This window comes from Sinocyclocheilus anshuiensis, unplaced genomic scaffold (genome assembly GCF_001515605.1).
Source record: "Sinocyclocheilus anshuiensis isolate Anshui unplaced genomic scaffold, SAMN03320099.WGS_v1.1 scaffold1726, whole genome shotgun sequence".
NCBI lineage: Eukaryota > Metazoa > Chordata > Actinopteri > Cypriniformes > Cyprinidae > Sinocyclocheilus > Sinocyclocheilus anshuiensis.
In genome coordinates this window covers 184,092-196,298 of record NW_015546155.1, presented here as the reverse complement: position 1 = coordinate 196,298, position 12,207 = coordinate 184,092, and the positions used below count along the sequence as shown (strand labels likewise).

General features: G+C 36.7%; 2 protein-coding genes across 3 annotated transcripts in view; both read left to right on the top strand.

Annotated features, from left to right (window-relative positions):
• LOC107701327 (regulator of G-protein signaling 18-like) overlaps positions 1-3,998 on the top strand; it is a 6,920-nt gene extending 2,922 nt beyond the window's left edge. For both annotated transcript variants that reach the window (XM_016503315.1, XM_016503314.1), the window contains 2 exons: positions 1,010-1,176; positions 3,375-3,998. In XM_016503315.1, coding sequence (XP_016358801.1) covers positions 1,010-1,176; positions 3,375-3,620 — 413 coding nt within the window. In that variant the 3' untranslated portion in view covers positions 3,621-3,998. The remainder of the gene's footprint in view (positions 1-1,009; positions 1,177-3,374) is intronic.
• A 6,086-nt stretch (positions 3,999-10,084) lies between these two features.
• Positions 10,085-11,650, top strand: LOC107701325 (regulator of G-protein signaling 21-like). The gene is made up of 4 exons (XM_016503313.1): positions 10,085-10,129; positions 10,389-10,449; positions 11,077-11,243; positions 11,393-11,650. The coding sequence occupies exons 3-4, from the start codon at positions 11,085-11,087 to the stop codon at positions 11,567-11,569; spliced, it is 336 nt and encodes a 111-aa protein (XP_016358799.1). The 5' UTR covers positions 10,085-10,129; positions 10,389-10,449; positions 11,077-11,084; the 3' UTR covers positions 11,570-11,650.
• The last annotated feature ends 557 nt before the right edge of the window (positions 11,651-12,207 follow it).

The following is a 12,207-nucleotide window of genomic DNA, read 5'->3' as shown; positions in this document are numbered from 1 at the left end:
TCAAAAATGCCCGCCCTCCCACCCGCTGCAGCCTCCTCCACCGCTGTCAGCTGGCAGCCCCTCTGCTCGCCCTCTGCTCACCCTCAGCCCACCATCATTGCTGTGCGAGCCCCACGGGACTGCCATCTTCCAGCGTCACCGTGGTTGGAGTCTCCCTCTCCTCCGCCTCCAGCCTCCGAGGCCCGGACTCCGCCTCGGCCCGTAGACCCAGTGGCTCCACCTCGCTCTGGCTGCACCTCGTCGCTCTGTCCCACCAGCTCCGTTGGGCTCCTTCCTCCCGCCAGCTCCACCTTGGTCCTAAGTCGCTCCAGCTCCACCGCGGATCTCCGCCTTGGTCGCCAGAGCCTTCGGCTCCACCCTTGTCCCCCGGATCCTCGGCATCCCCCTGGCTCGTTGGCTCTCCTTCTCCGCCTTGGGCTCCTCCACCACCTGCTCCGTCGCCGTTGGTCGGCCCCCTGTAGTCGGTGGCCATTCCTCCTCCATGGCTCCTCCCTCCATCGGCTCCACCGTGGGCCGCTGTTATGGCTGTGGCCTGGGTCCTGCTGTGCTCTTCCTGCTCCGGGTCCCTCCTGTCTCCTCCCTGAACTCTGTCTGCCGGCCCCCTCCCAGGCGTCCGTCCTCCTCCTGAGCCTCCTACCTAGTTCCCACCCACTCCCCTCCCCATGTCGTTTGGTTATTCACTGTAAATTATACAGTCTTTTTCACTTCCAAAAACGATATACTACCGTAAAATTAATGTCCAATACAGTTTTTCACCGTATATAGTAGGGGAATTTACCGTTAACCATTTAACAGGTTTTTACTGTAGCATTTTTACAGTCTTTTACCATTAAATTCACGGTCATTTTTTACAGTGTACAGCTGCTATAGTCTATTGCATAGATATTTCAAAGATGTGGAAGAACATGAAGAAGAATACTAACAGATACTTGCACAAATTATTTTGTCCATTTAAATTTACTCATCTGTAACTCATGCATTTAGTGATTAATGTTTCATCTTGTTTCAGGTGGGGTAGAAGTCTTCACACAGTTTCTGCGCACTCAGTTCAGTGAGGAGAACATTGAGTTTTGGTTAGCCTGTGAAGACTTTAAGACCACTGAGACTTCAACCAAACTGCAGTCTAAAGCCAAACAGATACATGCCATTTTCATCGACAAGGAAGCCCCCAAAGAGGTACGTACACATTTGCATTTTGAACAGTAAGGACAGGGTAGATACAGTTTTTAATTTTGCACAAATGCATATGTAAAGGGTAGAAACAGTCTTTTCAATAAGATGTACCTGTTCTGTTGTGCACTTTGACAGATTTTTGAGAAATCCTAGTGGACAAAAAAACTGTAGAAAACCTTCATGTTATTCCAAACTTTCTTGCTTCTATGGAACACAAAAGGAGAATTTTTAAAGAATGTGCTGTTTGCTCTTTTCCATACAATTACAAAAGATGGAGACTGGAGTGTTCAAGCTTTAAAGAGCAGCACTGAAAAAGTTTCATAACAGTGGTCCATACAACTTGTTCCAAGTGCACTATGTTCCAAGTCTTCAGAATTTAATTAATGTTAATTAATGTGACCTTACTGTCAAATATTAACAATTTACCATTATTTATTAGTTTTATTATTTGGGACCAGTTGGTCAAACTGCAACTAATTTTGCGTTATATTATCATGGTAATGTAACAGTGATTTTTAGAACATTTTATGCCCGTAGAATTCCTCACTTCCTGTTTGATGCCTTGGTGGGCAAATTCTTCAAGGTATTTCTGGAGAATCATATGTAACGCCAATAATTCAATATATGACTGAATGTTTTTGGTGATTTGAGACAATTTTACAGAAAAGAACGACACATGAAATTACATAAAATGACATTATTCCAAATGATGTTACGCATAACGTTATTCCAAAATTATAGCATTTTTGCCTATATCTTATGCTCTTTAGCCCGTATTTTGCAAATATAACAACAGTAGGATGAATTTGAACAAGGAAGATCTAGTCAGGCAGAAATCTATCATTGAAATCTGCACTATTCAAGGAACTGAACAAAGAAATTAGCCATTTAGGCTATTCAGTTCCAAAACTATAAGCAGAAAACTTTGGGCTGTTGCATTATATTCCAAGCACAAACACAGTACAAGTTACACGAGTTACGTAATCAGATTACTTTTTTTCAAGTGACTAGTAAAGCAAAGCATTACTTTTAAATTTTACTTTTTCAAATAAGTAACGCAAGTTACTTTGTTTTCCCATTTATTCACTGACAGCTCTCCTGTCCCGTGTTGAGAGAAATTGGGAGTGAGGTGCAGAGACAGAGGCACTTGCTTCAGCCTGAGGCTTATTAATTTAACTTTTAGTGTGAAAGGGCTTTTACAATTGCCACAAACTTTTAGTACTTCTAGTAACTTCTAGGTTTTTTTTTTTCTTATTAAAAATAAATAAGCAAGCCGAGCCCAAGTGACAAAAAAGTAACACAATGCATTACTTTCCATAAAAAGTAACACAATTAGTTACTTTTTTATGGAGTAACACGGTATTGTAATGCATTACTTTTAAAAGTAACTTTCCCCAACACTGGTTCCAAGTATTCTGAATTTTCATTTTTGAGTGATCTAATTACGCCACTACAACCTGTTTATCAGACCGCACAACAAATAAACCCAAGCTATTTAGAAAAGCACCTTATTGCTGGTGACGAATGATGCTACGTTGCTGTTAGCGAAGCTGCACTTTGGTTAACCTTAGTGGGAGTCACATTAAAAACAAACATGGCTCTGTTAAATGATGTCTGTGGTGTAGTGCTGTGCTGCATCACCATCAAAGACCTGCCATTGTGTTTGCGCAGAGGCCATTGTCGGCCCCCGGCCACATGACTGGGGGCAGATATGTGACCGTGTGGTTTTCCTGCTTTTGGCTGCAAACTCCCCCTCAGCCGCCCACACAGCTGAGAAAATAGACTCTGAAAAACTGAGAAGTAAAAATGAGGCAGGGACCACTCACTCTAGTCTGACTGCTGAAAGTCAACTTTATCTTGTTTTAAAAGTTAAAAAAAAATACAAAAACTTTATTTCCAGATTTCCAAGATTTTCACTCTGGTCTCAGACTTTTACAGTGCATTTTTGCACATGAAAAACAAGAATTCTAAAAATAGACTTAAAGGGCTGAAAGACAAGCCGCGAATCTTCTGCTCATAAGATTGTTCTAAAGCAGAAGAAAACACAGATCAGTGATATGGCGAAATCATAGTTGACCTTACGACATCGTTTTTCATCTTGCATAACTTCATGTATCTTGTATTTCATCATAGTGCACAATTATTGAAAACTCATTTTTTTGACGTCCTCATGTTTTACGTTTTGCTCTTTTTCCCCTCAGATCAACATCGACTACTCAACCAAGGCCACCATTGAGAAGAACATCCTTAAGCCCACTAGGTCCTGCTTTGATGCAGCACAAAATAAAATCTACAGCTTAATGAAAAGAGACTGCTACCCACGATTCCTCACCTCCGATATCTACTTGGCCCTGACCAAGAGGGCAGGCCCACCCACTATGACCAGGAGAAGGTCCCGCTCCTTCGTTTTTAATGAACGTCCTGAAGGCACAGCGGCCTGGTTGTAGATTTGTGATGCTATAGGTTTTGTTGTTGGTTGTTGTTGTTGTATATTGTCAATAGCACTTGATCATGTGACACCTCTTAGCTATTTATTAACATTAGATCCTGTGGGCTGGTATTTAAATACTAATCATTCTGTCATGATTGTCAAATGTTTGATTATGCTTGAAGGATTACGTGCCAAGCTTAATTTAATCTACATGTTTAGAATGCCTAAACATTGTAAATAACTGTTTAAGGATTCATTTCTGTATAATAAACTGTACATAAATGTCTTTTAATTTGGCCTACAGCTAACTATAACAATGGCCATGGTTGCGTCACTCTCAAAGACAGTAAAGAGAGTAAAAACCTTGAAAGAACTTTGAAGAATTGAAAAATAAAAACACATTTCTGAGGAAAAAGTGGGATGGGACTTTTTTCAAAAATCCATGTTTAGGATGGAGTTTGATTGTGTAGCCAGACTTTTGGTTATCAGTTTAAAGTCTGGTCCAATAGAGCATTACACTGATCAGGTATTTTTGTAGGCTGACACTGAAACCCCAGTAGGATTTTTCCATTGGTTTTTGGGTTATTGCAGAAAAGAAGCTCTGTGACCAACAAAAGTTTACGATTCTTACACATTTTGTTCATAAATGAACACAACGTTATAGGGGTCCTATTATGGCCTTTTTACGAAGTCTTGATTTAGTTTTTGGGGTGTACTAGAATAGGTCTTCATGCTTGATTGTTCCAAAAACACATTATTTTTCACATATTTTACATTATTGCAGCACCTCTCTTCCCATTCTGTCTCAAACACCCTATTTAGTTCCCGTTTCGATGAAACCCCTCCTTCCAAAATACGAAATGTGCTCTGATTGGTTAGCTAGCCCAGTGCATTGTGATTGGCGAACCGCTTAGAGCGTGCTCTGGAAATGACACAGCCTTTACCATAACTGCAAGTTTCATCTGCTCAGCTGTAAATATTAATGATGGTGTCAATTTTGCCATACTGCTGTCCTCCATAAAATGTGCAGCACACAGATAAACGATGGGGTTATAATGTTCAGGAACAATGAAAATAAGTTTGTCCACCTTATGAAGGCCAAACAATCACCATGGCATAAAGTTGCAAACTAAAGTCGAGGACCGCTTTAATGAATTTTGAAGCCTACTGTCACCAAAAGCTAAAAACAAACTACACCACAGTTGCATGACTTCAATGTCTCCACCATTAAGCTTCAACAACTCTTTTTTTTTTTAATAGTTAGAATAGTTTGCCAGAGCATTATTATAAACACAACGAGGCTGTGAAAGCGAGTAGTGAGTAGATGGGTTTTCCTGTTTTGCATAATGACTTTTAATGTCCCTGTCAACCTCTGTAGTCCCATTTAGCCACTTATTAGCAATTTTTTCCAGACAAGTAAAAGCTTTCAAAATCATGAGGGGATATCTTGAGCTTGAGCTGTGTTAACCAGACATTATTTCAAGCATTTAACCAAAAACCCATTCAAAAAACCTATTGACTTCTGGCCGATAAAACTGGAAGTGCTAAAATGCTAACTCATTTCCAGGTTTTGGCATACAAAAATGTGTCATCCCTGCAACACAGCTCATTTTAGCCAAGAACCGCCCACTTTGACCACCGACCGAAATCTGTTTGGAGCTTGCAGTGGTTTCACATGCACTCTGCAGACAGATTTTGGGAGGTCCGCTGGTGTGCCGCTCGAGGCTGACACTAGTTGTGCTATGCAAACATGGCTAACAGGTACTCAGTGTTTGCAATTTGTCGAGATTTCATCCCAGTGATGTATTCTTTTTTCCCCACAAATCATTTTCTCCAAGATGGCCACATCTACCTCCTGATGCGAGTCATTAGAGCTCATGTCAGACTTCCAGCTGTCTTCAGCGAGACCCACGTCTGATCCACTGTCATCCTATCAAACCAGACTGCTAGTGTCTCATAGCAGTCATCAATTATGCATGCGCAGACAGGCTACTGGAATGCATAATGTCTAACTTTGGGTGCCACCAAGCAGAACGCAGTCAAAGATGGAATTAAAAATATGTATATCCAACATTTTACTAAATTTCTATTTGCAGCATGAACCTGCAGAATAATTTTGCTCCATAAACCAAACCGTTTACTTGAATAAGTGCATCATGGTCTCAAAAAGAAAACTTATGAATGAGATCATACAAATACGCCACCAATTTGCCAAAACGTAAAATATTTTGTAAAATAGTAACTTTACTAGCAACTGTTACTAACTTTACTAATATTTTAGTTTAAGATGTCTTTGCTACAGTGTAATTATACATTTAAGTAGTGAGTAATATTAACAGAGTGCAATATTCAGGCTACGGAAGTATAAATATGATTCATTTTCTCCATAGGGAAATTGATTTTTAACGATAACCTACAAACCTTTCAAGACAATCCTACTGTGAGCTGTTTGAATTATTCCTGGTAAAAAATAAAAATAAAAAACACTACATTTCCCATGATGCTGTAAATAAAATTCAAAATTCCACCAATCAGAGAGTCACAGCGAGCAAATTGCACCAAATGAGCACTGAGCTCCTCCCACTCCCATGAAGTTGAAAGTTGTTGATTTTATATGTCAAAAAAAATTATTTTAAGTAAATGGATAGTTTTATATTTCTCTATTGTTTTTAATTTGATTATGTCATACGCAGTGGTTCATGGGATTGTAGTTCTTTCCCTCACTAAAGCCGTACACACAGTCTTCTCCTTTTGTCTTTTTGTCCGATTTAACAGTTTTTTGCTTCAAATAAAAGTTTGTAATGTTGTTACTCATCTCATCTCATCTCAGGTCTGGTTAGTCGTATGGGAAAAAATGAATGGAAAAAATACTTAAAATAATAAAAAAGTGGGCGGGCACTAATGCACTCTATTAACAATATGCACTTACTAAAGGGTTAAAATTAGGTTTTGGTTTACATTTGGTTGCGCTTTTTGGTAACACTTTATTTTAAGGTGTCCTTGTTACACATGTTACATGTACTTACTATTATAATAACAATTAACTATGCATAATTACATGCAAGTAACCCTAAGCCAAACCCTAATTCGAACCCTAACCTTATAGTAAGTACATGTAGTTAATTAATATTACTCAGTGCTTAAATGTATAATTACACTGTTACAAGGACACCTTCAAATAAAGTGTAACCCACTTTTTATACATAATTTATTGTTATATAGTAAGTACATGTAATTCTTAGTTTGCGGAGGAAGTAGAGACGCTGCTGTGCTTTCTTGGCTATTGCTGTGGTGTTGTCAGCCCAGGAGATTAGACACTCAGTCAGTCCCCATTAGACACTCAAGGATGCAGTCCACAAATTTTTAAGAAACCTTAAGCGTTATCAATCTTAAAGTTAATCAGACTAACACCATCAAACCATAATGATCATAATTAGCCCTAAAATCGAGCATCTTGGTAGAACGATTATTTTAATAGCTATTAAAGTGAAAGAACTGAGGTTTCATGAATTATAAATGGATGTTGACTAATGAACTGTTTCATGAGCTGTGTGAGATCGAGCAGAAATGTGTCATCATTACAAACATAGAAGACTGATTATTGTTCTGACTGTACAGAAGATGTCTTATACCATAAGGTAACCCAAATGGATGCTTGCTCTGTATTACCATATGGAAACAAAGCTTGTGTGGTATAACACTTGTTATGGGAAAATGTAATACAGACAAGTGTTAGAGTGGCATGATCAAATGTGTTGTTGTGTTTAACATCCCACAGTGCTACTCTGAGATACACCAGATGTTTCTGCAAAAGCATTTGACCCTGACGGGAAAGAGAAGCTAGTCTTAAAGGGATAGTTCACCAAAAATTAAAATACTGTCATTTATTCATCCTTGTGTCGTTCCAAACTTGTTTGACTTTACTACTTCCTTTGAACATGAAAAATATCTTTAGTACACACACACACAGTGTACTGTGTTAATAAGGAATTTTCCATATTGATTTTTTCATTGTGTTGTGTTTTAGGGTTGAAGGAAACCTTGGTACAATAAATGGAAAATGTACTGGTAATTTCCCACCAGGACATTATCTGTTTTTCTACAGATTTTTATTTTTTTTCTTACAGTGTACAGTGAATGTCAGTGGGGTCCAGTGCTATTTGGACCCCATTGATTTTCATTGTATGAAACATTCTTCAAAACACCTTTGTTTGTGTTCTGCAGAAGAAAGTCATACATGTTTGGAATGACATGAGGGTGAGTAAATAATGATAGAATTATTAGAAGGCAAAAATAGGATTCAGCAAAATGCCTGGAATAAAATGATATGATTTGAATAAATGAATCTTATTTGAAATATCCTCTCTGCTTTGTGAAATGAAAGCAAAAGTATTTACTCCTTCAAATGACATATAAACCACCATCATCTTGCTATGCTACACAAATGACAAAATGTGGAAAGGATTATGGGTGTTTTTGCTGTCATCCTAGAGCAGACTAATAAACACTTACAGCACATCATCTCTCCATGCCGCCATTATACAGCCATGCAGCAGAATATAGTTAGTTATTGATATCTTTTAGCTGACACTAACAGGAAAACAACACAGAAGAAGTTGAAGTGTATGTATGTGTGTCACCATAACCTGACTGACGGCATGGCAGCGTGTGAAGATTTGGCACTGATAACACAAATTCATCCCTGTTGATGCTTGTAAGAGTGGTGGGGGTGTTTTGCACTTGGATGCTTAGTGTGCAGCAGGCCAGGAGGAACAGAGGTGAGAGGAGGTTCATTTAGGAACCACAGCTCCCCCTGCTGGATGACAGAGTTTGTCAATTTTGACACATGATGTGAAATGAAAATAAAAATTCTGTCATCATTTACTCACCCTCCACTTGTTCCAAAACTGTTTGAGTTTTTTTTTCTTCTTCTGAACACAAAATAAGACATTTTAAATAATGTTGGTATTAAACAGTTGATGGTAGCCATTGACTTCCATAGTATTTTGTTTTTTCCATACTATGGAAATCAATGGCTACCGTCAACTGTTTGGTTACCAACATTCTTCAAAATATCTTCTTTTGTGTTCAACAGCTGAAAGAAATTCAAACCGGTTTGGAACAACTTGAGGGTGAATAAATTATTTATATATATATATATCATTCAAAAGTTTGGGATCAGTAAAATTTTCAAATGTTTTTGAAAGAAGTATCTTAGTTTCACCAAAGCTGCATTTATTTGATACACTAAAAACAGTAATACTGTGAAATTTTATTACAATTTACAATAACTGTTTTCTATTTTGATGACAAAGCTGAATATTCAGTGTCACATGATCCTTCAGAGCTCTTCCTAATATGCTGATTTGGAGATCAAGAAACATTTTCTATTATTATCAATGTTGAAAACAGTTGTTGTTGCTTCACATTTTTGTAATATAATACTTTTTCCAGGATTCTTTGATGAATTGAAAGTTCAAAATAACATATTTTATTTGATATAGAAGTTTGATATAACATTATAAATGTTTTTACTGTCACTTTTGACCAATTTAATGCGTCCTTGCTGAATATAAGTATTAATATAAGTATTAAAGATCCTTCAAGGTATCTTGGAGAGGTGAGGTGTCCAAGTCGCAACATCTTGCTACTGGGGTGCCTCATATATATATATATATATATATATATATATATATATATTTAATTTCCACTGATTTACTGTCTGTGAAGCAAAAGAAACTTGAAACATCAACTATCACAACAATACAATGAAATGCACAGTTTTTTAGCAAAACTTGTGTTTACAAATTTGCTAAGTTTATTGGATCAATGGATCCGATGTCATATTATGCAACAAAACAAAGATTTTGACCTATTATCATTGCCCTTAAAGGGATAGTTCAATTAAAATTTTATTATCATTGCCCTTAAAGGGATAGTTCACCTTAAAATTAAAATTTTGTCATCATTTGCCCCCATATCGTTTCAAACCTTTATTACGTCTGTGGTATTTTGAATCATGCCTCTGATTTTTTTCAATGCTTTGAATTTTAGCAGCATTTCCAACCATGGATTTTCCTTGCCTCATCTAGATACTTCATGTAATTTATGTATTTCCACAATTTATTATTTGTAATTAGTGCCTCAGCTGTTTTTTTTATCAAATAGTTTTCATTATATATACTAAATGTGTAATTAAAATCACATTTTTTATTATATTTTCACAGATTTACACAGGAAAGCATATATCAAAATATGATCATTAACTTGCATTATCTCACAACACAAAAAGTCATAAAGCAAAGTTAAATAGTTGACTGATGAGCAGGCCACCACCTCTGCGCTGAAGATGTTTTCTTCATGACCTTACAGACTGAGGAGGTGACCCTGCCCAAAGCTTTGCATGCTGATTTCCATGTGTTCCATTCATGCCAGTAAATGTGTTTAGACCCTCCAGAGCCACACAGAATCAGAGAGTGAAGGAGACTCCATGCAGAGGACGCTGCTGTCAGAGATGGCCATAAAGTGAGTCCCTGATTATTAATGATTCCATCTGCATTCTTATTTTTAAATGATATTAACGACTAATATGCTTGGATTTACTGGTCACAAGGAATTTCAGATTCTAAGGATTTAAAGTTATAGGAATATTATTGGCAGAATGCAATTGGATTGAAATGCTGGGATTCTGTGTTAAATATATTTGAAATCTGTATCATAATCAGCTTCACCAGTGAAGGATCTCCATGTAATTTTCAAGGGTAGATTTTGTTGCTTTTCTCAGGAACCCATTGATGATGTGGACTCTTGGGGTGAGTCCATCGAGAAGGTTCTGTCCTGTAAAAGTAAGAAAATTCAGCTCTGAATATTCTCTGTTAATACTGGAAATAATCAAGTTTTAAATCAGATAGTCAAGTTTTAAATCAGCAAAAATAAACAAATAAAAGAATTCACATTTGTTTTTAAACGATTATTCTAAAAAAAATCTAAATAACAGAACAAAAATAATTCTCTCTCTCTATATAATAGCCATATTTATTGAGAAAATTATTCAGTACATTCTTTATACAGGTAATATATTTAGACAATAATTTGTAGATTTATTACAGTTTGCTTACTGTCTATTGAAAGCATAAGAAGATACTTATGGATTACCCGCAGTTGATTTGTCAGGCGTTAGAGATCGATGGCATAATGCAAATGTTAAAAAAATAAATAATGAGTTACTCTGTCATTTGTAAACACTAGTCAAATTATGTTTGAATGAAGTCAGTAGTTCATGTTGAAGTGATACATCTCAATCGCATTGCTGTATAAAGATGTGTTAAATATTGTATCAATCTTATATGAATTGTAGCTGCTTAAATTATGTTCAATTATTCATTTTTAAATTTCCGTTTCAACATCTAAATCGGAGAAGTAACACTTAACTATTTGTCCTAATAAACTCTCATATTGGTGTCATGCTGCAGCGGGACAGATGGCTTTCCAGGACTTCCTAAAGTCGGAATACAGTGAGGAAAATATTCTGTTCTGGCTGGCATGTGAAGAATACAAAAAGATCACGAGCGCACCAGAGATGATCAGCAGGGCAAACCAAATCTACACTGAGTTTGTGCAAACGGAAGCACCCAGACAGGTGAATGACACCCCTCTGACTGAACTGTGCTGAACTCCTGTAATGTCCTACTGAGAGAATCGATTATTGGGGGGGTTATTCTGCATTTTAAGATAGAAATCAGATATTACATTCATTCATTCAAAAAAATGTGTTGCCCTTATTTTCAGGTAAACATTGATTCTGGGACTCGCACAAATATTACAAACAACATCTCGGAGCCAACCCTCAACTCATTTGATACGGCACAGAAGATGATCTTCAGTCTAATGGCGAGAGACTGCTATCCCCGGTTTCTGAAGTCCGACGTCTACCAGTCCATTCTGCAAAATCATGGAAAGAGTTGACTTAATAATGACTAATGGTTAATGTACATTAAGTTTAACTATTGCCAGAAACTTTTTATTTTTAATTTTATATTTGGTAAGCATGGCCTTTTTAGTTTTGGACTGAAATAGCTCATCAGTTTTCTTTATTATGTTGCTATATAAAGTTTTTTGAAGGAAAAACATGTTTACAGTGTCACACTAGGATCTGTTCTGATTGTTTGTATTCTGCTGATGCCTTTTGTTTTATTTTTCCTGCTCACAGAAAACTAGACCAAATAACTACATCTCATTTTAAACATGAAAAATTCATGCATCACAAAAATGTTAGAAATCATTCTATATGGGATTAAAAGGATTTGGTATGGGATTTGTAACAAATTCAATAATTTCCTGGTTATCAGCATACTGTTGAGAAATCAAGAATAATAAGAAAATGATCTTAGACATTTTTTTTTTTTCAAACAAGTTATTATTATGATGATGATGAAATATATGAAATATATTGAAAATTATGATATGTAATTTTTTTATTATTAAGAAACATTATTGTTTAGGTTTTCTTATGATTGATGTTATGATCGTCAGGAGGAAATTTGTAAAATTATTATTTTAAAGAACCATTTAAATATGACCACTTTTATGCAGGCACATCCTGG